The sequence below is a fragment of the Gorilla gorilla genome, chromosome 2 (assembly GCF_029281585.2).
Source record: "Gorilla gorilla gorilla isolate KB3781 chromosome 2, NHGRI_mGorGor1-v2.1_pri, whole genome shotgun sequence".
Classification (NCBI taxonomy): Eukaryota; Metazoa; Chordata; class Mammalia; order Primates; family Hominidae; genus Gorilla; species Gorilla gorilla.
In genome coordinates this window covers 142,858,801-142,877,930 of record NC_086017.1, presented here as the reverse complement: position 1 = coordinate 142,877,930, position 19,130 = coordinate 142,858,801, and the positions used below count along the sequence as shown (strand labels likewise).

Sequence of the window (19,130 nt, the reverse complement as noted above, 5' to 3'; positions counted from 1 at the left end):
ATGCTCAGTATAAATGGTGTCTAGTTATTTACCATTGTCTATTCCAGGGAGTTCCCTTGAATACCTAGAATTGCTGTGCTGTAGTCACTAGGTTTGTGGAAAAACTCTTTGCCCAACATTTGTCTTTGTTGAGTTTTGAACCAAACAGGAACTAAATTTGCTCATGGGTTCTGGAGCTAAGGAGTTCACCGACTGTTGCAGCTGATGTGTGCTTTTTCCTTTAGGTGATTGCTGAAGAATTATCTGGCAATGACGACTATGTTGAGCTTGCATTCAATGCACGGAAATTGGATGACAAGGTAAAGTGTTTGGCATTAACCTTATTGAAGGAAGAACAAAGCTAGCACACAGTTTAATCAGATTTCCCCCTGCAACTATTTTTCCCTTTCCACCCACATTATCAAACAGATCCAAAAGTTCAGAGAGGTCTACAAAGTAAAGTTTCCCCCACATTAAGGAGCAATTAATGAGAAAGGGAAGGGACTGTAATTAAAACAGGACAATTCTATGACACCAAGACTGTTTCCAAATGCCACCGGTGAGATGTGCACAGGTAAATATGATTTAACCCGATTTCTAGGGACATTCTAAGGGAGAGGAGAAGATGTGAAAGGGAAGAAAAATGACATTTATTGAGCACCTATGTTTGCCAAGTACAGGTTTAAGAGCTTTTTGTGTGGTATCACATTTATTCATTTGTACAACTCCTATTTATCGCGTATTAATAGTCAGCCCATTTATGCATTCACTGGTTCACTCTTTTATTTGTTAATTTGTTCATTCATTCATCATTCATTTTCCAAACCTTTGTTGGATGCTTGTTATGCATGAGGTGCTGGAAAAAAGGCATATCAAAAATGGACATTCCACTCTCACATCTGCAACCTGGAATTCATCACTGAAGTAAAACATACATCTAAAAAACAAATGATATAGTAATAATATATCCACAATAGAATGTGATAAGGGATATATAATAGTGTGTCCTGGTAAGGCCAACTTATTCTACCTGGGGACATCAGGAAATACTTTATCCTTATAAACTAATTATATTTGGATTTTAAAAGTGTCTTGAATAGATTATATGAAACCATCACAGACTGCTCCATTCTTAACATTAGCATGAACTAGGTGCTGGGAACTGCAGTGTGCATAGATGTCAGTTGGGAGCAAGCTTTTAACTTCACCTTTTCACAACTGTTATGCTCCTTCTCCTTCATCATCTCCCCAAATTTCAGAAAAACTCACAAAACTTCTTTATAGTATCTTCCCTGGTGCTATTATAAGCCACTGGGTCAGTGTATAGCAGTTTTAAGCTACTTGCTTAATGGCTTATAATGGTTTCTCTACACTTAGTAGGCTCTTAAGTACCTCTAATTTGTCATCTAACTGATTTATGTTATAGTAAAAGGGGGCTTGGAGGTTTGTTGGACCAGTTGGCTTTGAAGTGTTTGAGCAGTTTCCCTTTAGTCAAATGAACACTTGCTCATAGAATTGAAAGAGCCCCCTGCAGCACTTACAATGGTTCTAAATGGCTATTCCCACCATTGGCTGTACTGATTGTCCAGGACCCTGGTCATTGCTGAGCCTGAATGCCCCAGTGCTGGAGACCCCAGTTCCTTCATAATGTGACTGTGTCTTGTCCAGATCCTTAGTAATTCAGAGAACAAATCAGAGGCCTTTGCTCCAGTTTGGACTGGAAGGTAAATGGTCTCAGATAGAAAGAGGGTAAAGTTGTAGAATGGAGGAGTAAAATGATAACATAAAGATCATTTCACACAACCTCTTCAGGAAATGAGGGCTCAGCAAGGTATGATGATTTACACAAAGACACAACACTGCTGCTCTGGCTTTCTATTGCTGCATGGTAAACCATCTATTGTGTGTGGTAAACCATCAAATCTAGCAACCTAAATGAAGAACTATTCCATTATAGCTAATGATTGTGAGGGTCAGAAATTCAATCAGGGTTCAATTGGGCAGTTCTGCTGTCTATGATGTTGATGCAAGTCACTCAGTGGTACTCAGCTTGTGGATGAGCTTGTCTGGAGGTTCTACACTAGCTCTACGCACATGCCTGGCACATGAGATGGCTGAATGGCTGGGCTTAGCTGGAACAGTCTACCAGAGTGCCTACATGGTGGTCCTGGGGTAGTCACACTTCCTTTAGAGTATCTGGCTTCTCCCAGAGAAAGCATTTCAAGAGAACAAGGGAGATGCTCGGTGGCCTTTTCTCACCCCTTCCTGGCCTTGGAAGTCATGCATCATCACTGCTGCTGCATTCTTTTGGTTGCAAGTAAGTCATAAGGCCAGCCCAGATTCTAGGACTCCACATCGTGTTAGGGCAGTGGCAAAATCATACTGGAGAAAAAGCATGTGGACTATGAACTTGTGATGGTCATGTTTTCAAAATGCAAACTGCCACAATATTTTTGTGATAGAAATAGAATAAAATAATATAATTATTTCATGTCACATCTGGAAAAATAGTTCCCAGATGCTCTCAAGGAGGACCCTTTTCTAGCTTTTAGCATTAAACAATTTTATAACTATCTACACGTTAGCAGTTAAAACTTACTGTATCTAGTTATTGTATGACTAAAAGTCACTATAAAATAAACAATGCTCCTAATTTTTTATTATGTTAATGAATATCATGAAAGTCACTAGTTTCTACATACACTTAAAAATTGAAGTATGAATATGTAGGAAAAATATGCTATATCCAATTCAGACGGTGGTTGTAGAATGCCTGGATCTCCAGTCCCTTGGCAGTAACTCTGGTAGCCCCCAGGAGTCTACATACTTTAGGTAGAAAGCCACTGTCTAATCCAACTGCCTTATTTTATAGATGAAAATTTTAAAGTTCAGAGATGTGGCATGACTTACTGAAAGCCACACAGGCACACACTCACAAAAAAATCAGTGCAAGAGAGGGACTCAAAGAGATTGCCTGACAAAATCTAAGTCTTTTGGAGCAGAGAGTTAATGAATAGAAGGTGGTTTGGTCTCAGAATATGGAAGACTTGGAAATATTTTCATGTATTTCAGGGAAGTAGGAAGCCAGGAAGAGGGGAGGTAAGAGGGGAGGTAAGAGGGGAGGTCAGGCAGCAGTCCTCCAAGTGTGATGCATGGTCCCAATACCTTTGCAGAGGAACCCATGAAGTCAATACTATTTTCATAATAATGCCAAGACATAATTTTCTTTATTCACTCCCATTCTCTCACACACGTAAAGTGGAGTTTTCCAGAGGCTGCATGATGCCTAATATCACAACAGATTGAATATAGCACAAATATAAGGATTCTGCTGCATTCTATTAAGCTAATCATTAAATTGGTTTGCAAAAATGTAAACTAATACCATTCTTCTCACCATTTTTTAAGTTTGGAAAATATAATTATAATAATTTTTCCATTAAAATACTATTTTTGTTATGATACAGTAGGTTTATTTTATTATTTTTAAACAATGTAACCAATATTTTAACAATTTAACAGTTTTATAATATGGTAAATATTAATACATACAACAAAACAAAAGCTCTTTGGGATCCCCAATAACTTTTAAGACGAGTTAGTGGGTGCAGTGCACCAGAATGGCACATGTATACATATGTAACTAACCTGCACAATGTGCACATGTACACTAAAACTTTAATAAAAAAAAAAATTTTGGAATAAAAAAAAAAAAAAAAAAAAGAATGTAAAGGGGTCTTACGACCAAAAGTTTGAGAATCCCTGTTATAGGGTATATGGGAAAGCACTAAGTACTTTTGCAAACCACAGTGACAGAGAAATGCACCATTCTTTTTGACAGAAACAGTCATTTTTAACTTGTCTTTCAACAGACTAGCAATCATCTCCCCACTCTTCAATGAGAGTGAGTACATAAAATAGCTTAGGTTTGTGATAAATAACTTATTTATCTAATGTTAATGCAATTCACTTAGTAGAGAAAGGGACTTTCTAACTTGTAAAGCATATTTGTTACATTAGCAACTAACTAGTCGGCAATTAATCTAACAAGTAAGTAGAGACAGAAATGTAATAATCACTTTGGAACATTCAAGCTGACAAAGGATTCTTTCTTTTCTCATTCTTGAGAAAGTATTCATATTGGTGCATTGGAACTAATTCCGACACTGGTGGTCTCCATATATGTAATAGTAATCATTATAGACTGCATTTTCAGTGTTCCCATGATGCTAGTTTGATGGGGTGCAATATAAGTAAACAAATCTGTCTCTAAAGTAGAGGTTGGCAAACTTTTTAATAAAGGGCTAGTTGATAAATATTTTAGGTTTTGCAGGACACCTGATCTCTGTCCCCACTGCTCAGCTCTGCCTTTGAAGCATGAAAACAGCCATAGACAATACAAAAATGAATGAGTGTGGCAGTGTTCCAATAAAACTTTATTCACAAAAACAAACAGTAGGCCAGATTTGGCTCATGTGCCATAGTTTGCTGACCCCTACTCTAAAACAATGTAAAATCTCTACCTGCTGTGATGTGATTTTACTATGTTTAAGTATGCCTGCTTGAAACTGTAATCTGGTCTGCATTAATGATAGAAAATTATAATTATTGAGCATCTATTATGTGCCAAGTATCAGGTGTCTAACCTACATTATCCCCAAAACTCATAAGCATATTCCCAGAAGTTAGTATCTTTATTTCCATTTTACAGATAAAGCATACTCAGATCAGGCATTTCCCAGAGTCACAAAATTAATAAGCTATACAGACTGGATATGCCTGCGTCTTTCAGATAATTTCTTCTAGGTCCAATATTCCGTTTTCAAGATCACCGTCATGGGTATGAACTGCTTCCTAATTGCTTATCACCCTCTTACTTAGCTAAATTTCTTTTATATTGAACTAGAAAAGCAGAATAATATGGTCTCTGTGTTATTAAAGAATTTTATGACAGCAACACTTCAGTAAAATGCCCTATTCATTCATCTTTTTTTGAACTGAACTGTCCCAGTGGCCATCTTAGTGCTAATAATCAAGTTTTAAAAAGCTGAAAATTCCAAATTAAAGTGACCACACAATTAGACCCAGAGTTGTTGTTTTGAAGCTATGAATTTCTGAGCGTACACTTGAGATTTTGAGGTGCTTATGAATTATTTCATTTCCATGAATCAGATGCCTTCTTAATAGTAATCACCCCTGATATTTGTATAGTTTTTTACAAAATGCCTTCATGAATTTTTTCTTCTATTGATAATCATCATAGCAGCCAACGTTTTTTTAATATTTCAACTTTTATTTTGGATTCAGGGATTACATGTGCAGGTTTGTTACATGAGTATATTGCATGACACTGAGGTTTGGAGTACAGTTGATCTCATTACCCATGTAGTAAGCATAGGACCCAATAGGTAGTTTTTCAGCCCTTGCTCCCCTCCCTCTCTCACCGCTCTGGTAGTCACCATCATCCACTGTTCCCATCTTTATGTCCATGTGTACCCAATGTTTAGCTCTCAGAAGTGAGAACATGTGGTATTTGATTTTCCGTTGCTGTGCTAAGTCCCTTAGGATAATGGCCTTCTGTTGCAACCAGGGTGTTACAGAAAACATTATTTTTTTTATGGCTGTGTAGTATTCTATGGTATATAAGTGCCAAATTTTCTTTATCCTATTCAATGTTGATTGGCACCTAGACTGATTATATGCCCTTGCTATTATGAATACTGCCTTGATGAACATACAAGTGCATGTGTCTTTTTGGCAAAATGATTTCTTTTCCTTTGGATATATACCAGTAATAGGATGGCTGGGTTGAATGGTAGTTCTGTTTTAAGCTCTTTAAGAAATCTCCAAACTGCTTTCCACAGTGGCTGAACTAATTTACATTCCCACAAACAGTATATAAGTGTTTCCTTTTCCCCACAGCCTCACCAACATCTGTTATTTTTTGACGTTTTAGTAATAGGTATTCTGACTGGTGTGAGACGGTATCTCATTGTGGTTTTGATTTGCATTTCTCTCACAATCAGTGACATTGGGCATTTTTTCATATGTGTGTTGACCACTTGCGGGTCGTCTTTTGAGAAGTGTCTGCTCATGTCCTTTGTCCAATTTTTAACAGGTTTATTTATTTATTTTTGCTTTTTGAATTGTTTAAGTTCCTTATAAATTCTGAATATTAGATCTTTGCCAGACAAATAGTTTGATAATATTTTCTCCCACTCTATCAGCCACTTGTTTAGTCTGTTAATAGTTTTTTTTTTAACTGTGCAGAAGCTCTTTAGTTTAATTAGGTCCCACTTGTCAATATTCTTTGTTACAATTTGTTTTTGTTGCTTTTGAGGACTTAGACATAAATTCTTTGCCAAGGCCGACATCCAGAATGATATTTCATATGTTCCCTTCTAGGATTTCTATAATTTGAGGTCTTACATTTAAAGTTTTATTCAATCTTGAATTAATTTTTGTATATGGTGAAATGTAAGGGTCCAGTTTCATTCTTCTGCATATTGCTAGCCAGCTATCCCAGCATTGTTTATTGAATAGGGAGACATTTCTTCATTTCTATTTTTGTCAACTTTGTCAAAGAAGATATGGCTGTAGGTATGTGGCTTTATTTCTGGATTCTCTATCCTGTTCCATTGGTCTTATGTGTCTGTTTTTGTCCCAGTACCATGCTTCTTTGGTTATTGTAGCCTTATAGTATAGTTTGAAGTTGGGTAATGTGATGCCTCTGGCTTTGTTCTTTTTGCTTAAGATTACTTTGGCAATTCAGGCTCTTTTTTGTTCCATATGAATTTTATAATAGCTTTTTCTAATTCTGTGAAAACTATGTTTATAGTTTGATGTAAGTAGCATTGAATCTGTAGATTGCTTTTGGCAGTATGGCCATTTTAGCAATATTGATTCTTCCGATCCATGAGCATGGAATGCTTTTCCATTTGTTTGTGTCATCTATGATTTCTTTCACCAGTGTTTTGTAGTTTTCCTTGTAAAGATCTTTTACCTCTTCGGTTAGATGTATTCCTAGGCATTTCATTTTTTCTAGCTGTTGTAAATGGGGTCGTTCTTGATGGAGCTCTCACTTTGTATAGAAATGCTACTGATTTTTGCACATTGACTTTGTATTCGGAAACTTTGCTGAAGATCAGTTCTAGGAGTCTTTTGCCATAGTCTTTAGGGTTTTCTAGGTATAGAATTATATCAACGGCAAAGAGAGACAATTTGACTTCTTTTCCTATTTGGATGCCTTTTATTTCTTTCTCTTGCTTGAGTGCTCTGGCGAGGACTTTTAGTACTATGTTGAACAGGAATAATGAGAGTTGACATGCTTGTCTTATTCCTGCTCTTAAGCAGAATGCTTCCAGCTTTTGCCCATTCAGTATGATGTTGGCTGTGGGTTTGTCATAGATGGCTCTTATTATTTTCACGTATGTTCCTTCACTGCCTAGTTTGTTGAGGGTTTTTATCATGAAGGGATGTTGGATCTTATCAAAACCTTTTTTTCTATGTCTATTGAGATGATCATATGGTTTTTGATATGTGTACGTTGAACCAACCTTGCTTCCCAGGAATAAAGTGTACTTGATTGTAATAGATTAAATTTTGTTGTGCCACTGGATTTGGGTTGCTAGTATTTTGTTGAGGATTTTTGCAGCTAACGTTTTTTCAGTCCTCACCATGTACCAGGCAATGGACTCAACACTTCCCATGCACCAGCTCCTCTAATTCTTCTATGTCACTATGAGGCAAAGGATGATACTCCTTCCATTATGAATGGCAAACTAAGCCTTGGAGAAATTAAATATTTTGTCCACAGTTATTCAGATTATATGTGGTAGAGTTGAGATTTGAAAGCAGCGCTAAAGCCAGTATGCTGCATATAGATTTTCAGCTACCTGAAGACAGAGGCCATTCTTGACCTTTCTTTCATTGACATTTTAGTATGCCCTCCTGACAATAACTTCTTGCCTAATTCATTCATGGTATTTAAAAAGAATGCAAAATAAAATAGAAAAAGCATTGTAATATACAACATGTAAACATGTATACAACAAGCAAAAGAAATAGGGTACTAAATTGTACATAGATCATGATTACAAAATTTTTAAAAAGAAAGACAGAAAAGTATATGTAGAGTCTAGAAAAAGATTTACCAAAATTCTATTGATGGTTATGGAATTTTGAGTTCAGTTATGGATTCTTTTTTCCTTCTTTTTATTTTTGTCATCTGTTTTCTATATTTTTCATTTTTAAATAAAAGTGATGGTAACAAAAGTTTTAAATTAACAGTAAAGAGGGAAAAAATGAGAAAGTTCTTACATTGTGGTTAGCAGTTTTTAAGTATGAATCATAAAAACATCGCCTGAGGGACCAACAATCTATTTAAAGAGGCAAAGCGTGAAGTTACAGGAGGAGCCCTAGGGCATGTAGGAACAAGCTACTTAGCCCACATCCATAGGGAAAGGGAGAAGAGAAGGAGGTTTTAATTTTTTAAGATGCATGTAGAAACAGAAACTGGCCTAAGGGGCAAATGAGTAAATGCATAGAGGTGGGAATCAGCTAGAAGTGCATCTGAGAGAGAAATGGGCCATTTTGGGGGAGAGACGATGTTTGAAGGGCAAGATTATGATGAAAGCCACCATTTTGGGGTCTTGACAAGATGAAGGCTGTGGTAATCTAGCACCTTCAGAAATAGAGTAGTAGCGGATGTTCCAGACTCTGGGTGTTGTGGAGCATGGTGTTTGGTTCCTGGTTGCATGGGAAGGAAAGCAAAGGGGTAGATATTCCCACCTCTCATCTCCTCTTTCTAACATATACTACAAGGTTTCTAGACTGACATTCTTCACTGCAGAGCCAACTATATTACTTTTCTGCTCAAAATCCTTCAATGATTCCCCCTGCCTCTCCAGGCCAGTGCAAAGACTTCAGATGAGCATTTAAGGCCCTTCACATCATGGGGCCAACTTTGCCAGCATTGTCTCCAATTCCTCCCCTATGCTTCCCTAGGCTATAGTCTTATTAAATTACTTGGGGTATCCCCCTCTATGTCTGTTAAAAATTCATCAGCTCCCCTCTCTTCCCTCAATACTCCTTGTACCTTCATTCATTCATTCACTCATTCACTCATTTATACCTAGCCCTAGGTTATATTTATTTGTATACTTTTCTTACCAGCAACCTAGATGGTACTTTGGAAGACTGAGATCAGGTTCTATCTGTCCTTATATCTTAACATCAAGCACAAAAACTGTGATCAGTATATGTCCTACAAATATTTTGCTGAGCTGAAGACTAGGATGACTGGTAAAGACATTGATAGTAAGGAAAAATTTAGAAGTAGAGACCAAACAAAGGAAAATAACGAGTTTGACTCTGCCTTGCTTAACATTTAGGAATAATAAATGACTTTTAAGGCAAATATGGGCTTAATTCTACTTTGCTAAAGTCTAGATTTCTGGAAAAAAATTACTTGGTGAAATTCATAATAAAAATGTGATGGTGATGAATAAGGTTTTTGCTCAGATAGCCTCCTATCCTATACCAGGTATCCATTCACTTATTTATGTATTTATTCATTCATTCAATAAACACTATGTACTACTAAAATCTAGACACTATGGAAAATGCTGAGGAAATAGCAGAAATATAAAGGAAAATAAAGTTTCTCCTCTTTGAGATTTATAATCTACTGGGGGTAAAAGTCAAGTTTTTAAAAGAGATAGAGATAGCTTCCATTTCCAACAATGAAGCACTTATTTATTTTACATCACTCTCTCACTAAAAACAAATATAAACACTAGAAAAGACACAAGAGACATGTATTTGAGAGTCCTGAGGCAGTGTAGATTTGAGGGGCCAAGAAACTGGACAGAAGAGAAACCCATGGAGGTGCTTAAGACATTCTGTGCAGATTTTCCACTCAAGGGAATTCCTCAAGGCTGATTCCTAAAATAGTGTGGATAGAAAGGCTGGGAAGCCTAGTTTAAAAAAATAGCTACTAAGAAACAGAAACTGAGCAGAGCTTTTGGTGGTCTCATGGGACTGGGGAGAAAAACTGAAGTTCAGGGCTATTGAGAGAGCAAAGGATAAAGACTCATAGATGCATCAGAGAAGACAAGTAGTCCAACAGTATGAGTGGCTTATCATCTCAAGGCATTTGCTAATTAGCAAAAGCAGCATAGAGAGAAACTGAACAAAAACCTAGAGCTAAGAAATTATGAAAATAAACAGAGCATTTGAGGTTCTCACAAATAAAAATTGGCATTGAAGACTTGTCAAGGAAGAACACCCCTCGTGAACACTCAGGTTTTCAGTTAGGGTCCTTTAAGGACTATACCCAAGGAGTAAAGGAAATCAGAAATAGATAGGGGCTTTAAAGACATTTGAAGAAATTCATCCTCGAAATAGCTTAATCCTAATTGGATTCAGGAGACTTCTCCCATTATAACCACTTGCTAGAAGCTAAAGACTCATGTAAAAACCTTCATAATCTTCATTACACATTGTCTACTATTTAATAAAATATTAACAAGCATACCAAGAGGTGGAACTAAGAAAGAGATAATAAAAACAGACCTATAGGTGATCCAGACATTGTAGTCATTACATAGGCATTAAAATAACTATAATGAACCTGTTTAAGACAACAGATACAGTGATTTTCAAAGAACTGGAATTTGAACTGATCTTTGAAGAATACTTTGAATTTCAACTAACCAACTACTGACTTTACAAAGAACTTAGCTTTCAGATGCAGTCCATTCTAGCCAAGAGTGGATCTCAGGGATGAGGATCAAAGGAAGAAAGGGTGGGGCCATCATCACAGGTAAAGAGAAGAGAGTTTGAGTAGAACTGGGCAGGAAGAGAGGACAAGCATGGCCTCCCTTCCACATATAAAAAATAGGAAATCAAGAGGGTTTTCCTGTTGATTAAATATTCCTGATTGATCAGGACTAGATCAAATGCAGGAGGAAAAACAATTCATTGATGTTTATCTATTTTAGGATTTCTTCAGTAAATCTGACCCATTTCTGGAAATTTTTCGTATGAATGATGATGCAACTCAGCAGCTGGTGCACCGAACTGAGGTAAGAGTCATCTTCAGCTATGCCCTCTTATCTCCTAAGATGATGATAAATTGACCTGTTTGGAGAAACGCCTTTTTTTTTTTTTTTTTTTGTTGAGGTGGAGTCTCGCTGTGTCACCCAGGCTGGAGTGCAGTGGCGCAGTCTTGGCTCACTGCAACCACCGCCTCCCAGCTTCAAACAATTCTCTGCCTCAGCCTCCTGAGTAGCTGGGACTACAGGCACCCACCACCGTGCCAAGCTAATTTTTGTATTTTTAGTAGAGATGGGGTTTCACCATCTTGGCCAGGCTGGTCTTGAACTCCTGACCTCATGATCCACCCGCCTCGGCCTCCCAAAGTGCTGGGATTACAGGCGTGAGCCACCGCGCCCAGCCTCCTTTTATTTCTTAATGTCTGTAGATATCAACTAAGGCCTGAAATCATCAGTGTCCTCAAGAAGGTTCTGCCATTTTTAGCTTGGTTTTTTTTTTCACTTTTAATCCTCAATTTAGTTGTCAGAAGAGCCTTTCTAACCCCAATTTCTATTGTTAACTTTCAAAACAGACAATTAGCAACTTATTCATAATAAAAGTATAAATACTAGCTATCATTTAATGAGGCTGTTTAGGCGTCTAGGTGCCAAGCATTAGACTGTTATTTACATGCATAATTTTATTTCTCACAAAAATTCCTTACACATGATGATGATGATGATGACCCTCATTTTACAGTTGAAGAAACTGAACTTTAAGGAGGTTAAGTCACTTTCCCAGGTCTCACAGCTAACAAAGGATGGAACTGAGGTTTCAATTGAGGTTGTTTGACTCTGAGCTTCATGGTAATTTGGGAAGTCAATCTGCTTCCCCAGGGAAAGTACATACATTGCACTGATGTCAGTCCTATCATATGAACACCTGATCTTTCTTAGCAGCCACTTAGTCTAGTTGTATCTCCTTCTCACTCTTCCTCTTCTCCAAGTGGCCCCAACTTTATCTCTCATTACCTTACCCCCTACTACCCACTACCACACACACATTCAACAACTAACCACGATCTCCATTTTTCATTTTATTTTACTTGTAAGCCAGTCCAAGAGGGATTTTGTAGGCGTGAGGTACATTGATAAGAAGGAAGTGATATACTTGTGCTGAATTACTTGGAGCTGAGAGAAGACCCAGTTATGCTTGCATACCATTTGCAGAGTGAAAAAAAAAAAAGAAACCCCCATGACTTTCATAAGGTGATAGTGTGGTTGCTATATCCCCAAAACATCACATTGGAAATCCAATTTCCTGAAGTGACAGAGTTGCAGGTGTTGTTAGGGGAATGTTTCATGTCATTGTTATGATAGACAAAAATTAAATAGCCTTGGATGGGCTAGCTGTGGATATCATCTGATACAAAATTGATATCTAATAAAATGTGTTTAATAAAAGAATAAATAAATAAATGCTGTTAAATATAAATAGTATGTCTATTGCATGCTATAGAACAATGTAATTCTTTGGAACTTAATCCATGAAGAATAAATTGAGGTGCAGCTAGCACAGTTGCCCTGAGTGGCATCTCATTACCACCACCAAAAGAGGTCTTTCACCCGTTAAGTTTCCTTATGTGAAACAAACTTCTTTTGAGGGAAATAGAGCAAGATGGCCAAATAGAAGCCTCCACTAATCATCCTCTAATTATCCTCCCCATAAGAACACCAAATTAAACAACTCTCCACACACACACAAAAAGCACCTTCATAGGAACTAAACATCAGGTGAATGACCACAGTACTTGGTTTTAACATCGTTATCACTGAGAGAGACACTGAAGAGGGTAGGAAGGACAGTCTTGAATTGTTGATACTACTCCTCCCTCATCCGCTTGGTAGTGGCTGTGTGGTGCAGATACAGAATCTGTGTGCTTGGGGAAGAGACAGTGATTATGGGACCTTGCACTGGAACTCAGTGCTGCCCCATCACAGCAGAAAGCAATACTGGGCATAACTCATCCTGCGCCCGTGGAGGAAGAATTTAAACCAGTCCTAGCCAGAGGGAATCACTCACATCAGTAGTAGAAACCTGAGTTCTGGCAATCTTTGCCACTGCAGGCTGAAGGGCTCTGGGGTCCTAAATAAATTTGAAAGGCAGTCTAAGCCACAAATACTGCAATTCCTGGGCAAGACTGGTGCTCTGCTGGACTCATAGCCAGTGGGCTATGAGGGTATGCAACCTAGTGAGACACCAGCCAAAGTCACCAAGGGAATGCCTGCACCACCCCTCAGGTGCATGCACCACCAAGGAATGCGTGCCCCATACCCTAAGCAGTGCAGCACATGGCTCCAGGGGACACTCCTCCCTCCCACTTGAGGAGAGGAGAGGAAAGCATAAATATAACTTTGTCTTGCAACTTGGATACCATCTCAGCCACAAAAGAATAGGGCACCAGGCAGAGTCCTGAGGTCCCCATTCCAGGCCCTAGCTCCGAGATGACATTTCTAGATAAACCCTGGGCCAAAAGGAAGCCTACTGCCTTGAAGGGAAGCAGGATCCATTACCTTCTGAATAAAAATCTCTTGGTCCCCAAATAATCAGCAATTGTAGCCAGGCTGTACTCGCCATGGGTCTTGGGTGAAACACAGAGACATGGTGGCTTTAGATGTGATGCAGTGCATTCCCAGCTATGGTGGCTGTTGGGAGAGATTCTGCTTGAGCAAAGGACAGGGACAAGTAGAGGGGACTTGATTTTGCAACTTAGGTACCAGCTCAGCCACAGTGAGACAGAGCAGCAATTGGGCTCTTGGGGTCCCCGATTAAAGACTTTGGCTCTTGCATAGCATTTCTGGACTGGCTTTGGGTAAGAGAGGAGTCCACTTCCCTGAAGAGAGAGAGTCCTATGCCTGGGAGCATTCACCACAAGCTGACTAGTGAATATTTGGGCCTTGAGTGAACGTTGGTGGTAGGCAGGCAGTACTTGCTGTGGTCCTAGGGTGGTGGTGGCCAAGGGAGAGGCTCCTCTGCTTGTGGAAAGGGGAGGGAAGAGTGGGAAAAACTTTGTCTTATGGCTTGGGTACTAGCTCAAACACAGTAGAATAGAGCATGAGGTGGAGTCCTAAGGTTTCCGACTGCAAGCTCTGGCTCCCAGATGGCATTTCTGGACCTGCCTGGGACTGGGAGGAACTCACTAACCTGAAGGGAAGGACATAGCCTGGCTGACTTTGCCATCTCCTGATTGTAGAGTACTAGAGCCTTGTGTGAACATAGGTAGTAGCCAAGCACGGTTATCCTAGGCCTTAGGTGAGACTCAGTGCTATGCTGGCTTCACATCTGACCCAGTGCCGTCCAGTGGTGGCAGCCACAGTGGTGCTCGTGTCACTCCACCTTCAACTCCAGGCAGCTCATTACAGACAGACTCCATTGGTTTGGGAGAAAGTAAAGGAAGAGGAGAAGGGTTTCCACCTGGTAATCCAGGGAATTCTTCCAGATCTTATCCAAGACCACCACTGTACCTCTACAAGTCTGAAAGAGCCCAGCATCACTGAGCTTGGGATGCCCCCTAATGCAGATACAGTCATAGTGACCAAAAACAGACCACGACACCCAAATCCCTTTGAATACCTGGAAAGCCTTCCCAAGAAGGATGGTACAAACAAGCCCAGACTGCAAAGACTACAATAAATATATAAATCTTCAATATCCAGGTATACTGGTGAATATCTACAAGCATCAGGACCATTCACAAAAACATGCCCTCGATAAACAAACTAAATAAAGCACCAGAGACCAATCCTGGAACAAAAGAGTTATGTGACCTTTCAGATAGAGGATTCAAAATAGTCTATTTTGAGGAAACTTGATGAAATTCAAGATAACACAGAGAAGGAATTCAGAAGCCTATCAAATAAATTTAACAAAGAGATTGAAATAATTGTAAGAAATCAAGCAGAAATTCTGGAGTTGAAAAATGCAAATGACATACTATATAAGGTATCAGATTATCCTAACAGCAGAATTGATCAAGCAGAAGAAAGAATTAGCTTGAAGATAGGCTATTTGAAAACAGACCATCAGAAGAGATAAGAGAAAAAAGAATGTTTAAAAATGAAGCATGCCTACGAGATCAGGAAAATAGCCTCAAAAGGACAAATCTAAGAGTTATTGGCCATAAAGTATAAGAAAAAAAGGAGATAAGGGTGGAAAGTTTATTCAAAGGGATAATAAGAGAGAACTTCCCAAACTTAGAGAAAGATATCAACATTCAAGTACAAGAAGGTTATAGAACACCAAACAGATATAACCCAAATAAGATGACTTCAAGACAGTTAATAATCAAACCCCCAAAGGTCTAAAGAAAATACCCTAAAAGGAGTAAGAGAAAAGAAAAACAAATTACGTACAATACAGTTCTAATACATCTGACAGCAGAATTCTCAGTAGAAACCTTAAAGACCAGGGGAGAGTGGTGTAACATATTTAAAGTGCTGAAGGAAAAAACTTGTATCCTAGAATGGCATATCCAGCAAAAATATTCTTAATTATGAAAGAGAAATAAAGACTTTCCTAGACAAACAAAAGCTGAGGGATTTCATTAACACCAGAACTGTAAAGGAAGTTCTTCAATCTGAAACAACACAACATTAATGAGCAATAAGAAATCATCTGAAGGTTCAAAACTCACTGGTAATAGCAAATACACAGAAAAACACAGAATATTATAATGCTATAATTGTGGTGTGTAAACTACCAATATTTTGAGTAGAAAGGGTAAAAGATAAACTGGTCGCATGTTTATAGCAGCACAATTTGCAATTGCAAAAATATGGAAACAGCCCAAATGTCTATCAATCAATGAGTGGATAAAGAAATTGTGGTATTTATATACCATGGAATACTACTTAGCCATAAAAAGGAACGAATTAATGGCATTCACAGCAACCTGGATGGAACTGGAGATTGTTATTCTAAGTGAAGTAACTCAGGAATGGAAAACCAAATATTATATGTTCTCACTTACAGGTGGTAGCTAAGCTGAGATACAAAGGCATAAGAATGATGCTATGGACTGTGGGGACGCAGGGGAAAGGGTGGGAGGGGGTTGAGTGACAAAAGACTACGAACTGAGTGCAGTGTATACTGCTCAGGTGATGGGTGCACCAAATCTCACAAATCACCACTAAAGAACTTACTCATGTAACCAAATACCACCTGCCCCCAAAAACCTATAGAAATAAAAAAATTAAATAAATAAAATACATTTCTGTGGGGAAAAGAAGACATAACAATCCCTTAGAAAGAAAGTATAATGAAATACTTTTATTTTTCTATTTATTTTCTTTCTATGAAAGGAAATTAAAAAATATTAACTACAACAACTTTTCAAGACAGAGTCATTAAAATAATATATAAACAGAAACAAAAAGTTAAAAAGCTGGGGGACAAAGTTAAAGTGTAGTGTTTTTATTAATTTTTTCTTTGCTTGTTTGTTAGTTTGTCTGTTTCTTTATGTAATCAGTGTTGAGTTGTTGTCAGTTGAAAATAATGGGTTTTGGTACGTAGTCTTCAAAAGACACATCTCACATGCTAGGTCTCTTGACACATATAGGCTCAAAATAAAGGGATGGAGGAAAATTTACCAAGCAAAAGGAAAAAAAAAAAAAAAGCAGGGCTTGCAATCCTAGTTTCCAACAAAACAGACTTTAAACCAACAAAGATCAAAAAAGGCAAAGCCATTACATAATGGTAAAAGTTTTAATTCAGCAAGAAGAGCTAACTGTCCTAAATATGTATGCACCCAACATAGGAGCACCCTGATTCATATAGCAAGTTTTTAGAGACCTTCAAAGAGATTTAGACCCCCACACAATAATAGTGGGAGACTTTAACAGCCCACAGACAATATTAACAAATTATCAAGACAGAAAATTAACAAAGATATTCAGGACCTGAACTCAGTACTGGATCAAATGGACCTGATAGATATCTACAGAACTCTCCATGCAAAACAATAGAATATACATTCTTCTTACCACCACATGGCACTTACTCTAAAATTGATCACATAATCTCAAGCAAAATACTCCTCAGCAAATGAGAAAGTACTGAAATCATAAAAACAGCTTTTTGGACCACAGCACAATCAAATCAGAACCCAAGACTAAGAAATCCACTCAAAACCATACAAGTACATAAAAACTGAATAACCTGTTCCTGAATGATTTTGGGGTAAATAATGAAATTAAGGCAGAAATCAAGGAGTTCTTTGAAACTAATGAGCACAAAGACACAACGTACCACAATCTCTGGGACACAGTTAAAGCAGTATTAAGAGGGAAATTTATAGCACTAAAATGCCCAATCAAAAAGCTAGGAAGATCTCAAGTTAACAACCTGACATCACAACTGAAAGAACTTGAGAACCAAGACCAAACAAATCCCAAAGCTAGCAGAAGACAAAAAATAACCAAAATCAAAGCTGAACTGAAGGAGATAGAGAGACGAAAAACCATTCAAAAGATTGATGAATCCAGGAGCAGGTTTTTTTTTAATAATATTATAGTAGACCACTAGCTATACTAATAAAGAAGAAAAGAGAGAAGATTCAAATAAACACAATCAGAGATAATAAGAGGGATATTACCACTGACCCCACAGAACTACAAACAACCATCAGAGAATGTTATAAACACCGCTATGCACATAAACTAGGAAATCTAGAAGAAATGAATAAATTCCTGGACAGATACACTCTCTCAAGACAGAACTAGGAAGAAATAGAATCTCTGAACAGACCAATAACGAGTTTTGAAATAGAGGCAGTAATAAATAGCCTACCAACCAACCAAAGCCCAGGACCAGACAGATTCAAAGCTTAATTCTACCAGATACACAAAAAATAGTTGGTACCATTACTACTGAAACTATTTCAAAAAATTGAAAAGGAGGAACTCCTCCCTAACTCATTCTATGGGGCCAGCATCATCCTGATAACAACAGCTGGCATAGACACAACAACAAAAAAAGAAAACTTCAGGGCAATATCCTTGATGAACATTGATGCAAAAATCTTCAGCAAAATACTGGCAAACCAAATCCAGCAACACATCAAAAAGCTTATCCACCATGAGGCTTCATCCCCAGGATGCAAGGTTGGTTCAGTGTAGGCAAATCAATAAACGTGATTCATCACATAAACAGAACAAAAAACAAAAACCACAAGATTACCTCAATAGATGCAGAAAGGGCTTTCAACAACATTTAACATTCCTTAATGTTAAAAACTCCCAATAAACTGGGTATTGAAGGAACATACCTCAAAATAATAAGAGCCATATATGACAAACCCACAGCCAACATCATACTGAATGGGAAAAAGCTGGAAGTATTCCCCTTGAAAACTGCCACAAAACAAAGATGCCCTCTCTCACCACTCCTATTCAACATAATATTGGAAGTTCTTGCCAGAGCAATCAGGCGAGAGAAAGCAATAAAGGGCATTCAAATAGGAAGACAGGAAGTCTAACTATCCCTGTTTGCAGATGACATGATCCTATATCTAGAAAACCCCATCGTCTCAGCCCAAAAGCTTCTTAAGCTAATAAACAACTTCAGTAAAGTCTCAGAATACAAAATCAATGTGCAAAAATTGCTGGCATTCTTATACACCAACAACAGTCAAGCCAAGAGCCAAATCATGAATGAACTCCCATTCACAATTGCTACTAAAAAAAAAGAGTGACATGCCTAGAAATACAGCTAACAAGGAAACTGAAAGATCTACCAAGAGAACTACAAACCACTTCTCAAAGAGATCAGAGATGACACAAAGAAATGGCAAATTATTCCATGCTCATGCATAGGAATAATCAATATCATTAAAATGGGCATATTCCCAAAGCAATTTATACATTCAATGCTATTCCTATTAATCTACCACTGACATTCTTCACAGAACTAGAAAAATCTATTTTAAAATTCATATGAAACCCAAAAAGAGCCCAAATAACCAAGGCAATCCAAAGCAAAAAGAACAAAGCTGGAGGCATCATTGTACCTGATTTCAAACTATATTACAGGGCTACAGTCACCAAAACAGCATGGTA

At 37.9% G+C, this 19,130-nt stretch overlaps 2 protein-coding genes across 6 annotated transcripts in view; one reads left to right on the top strand and one right to left on the bottom strand.

Moving 5' to 3' along the window:
- LOC101152959 (bcl-2-like protein 12) overlaps window positions 1-19,130 on the bottom strand; it is a 465,085-nt gene that overhangs the window by 294,833 nt on the left and 151,122 nt on the right. The window lies entirely within an intron of this gene.
- The window catches only part of CPNE4 (copine 4), a 747,750-nt gene that overhangs the window by 584,600 nt on the left and 144,020 nt on the right, over window positions 1-19,130 (top strand). For all 5 annotated transcript variants that reach the window (XM_055383286.2, XM_004036316.5, XM_055383287.2 and 2 more), the window contains 2 exons: window positions 225-299; window positions 10,983-11,066. In XM_055383286.2, the coding sequence (XP_055239261.2) occupies window positions 225-299; window positions 10,983-11,066 (159 nt within the window). The remainder of the gene's footprint in view (window positions 1-224; window positions 300-10,982; window positions 11,067-19,130) is intronic.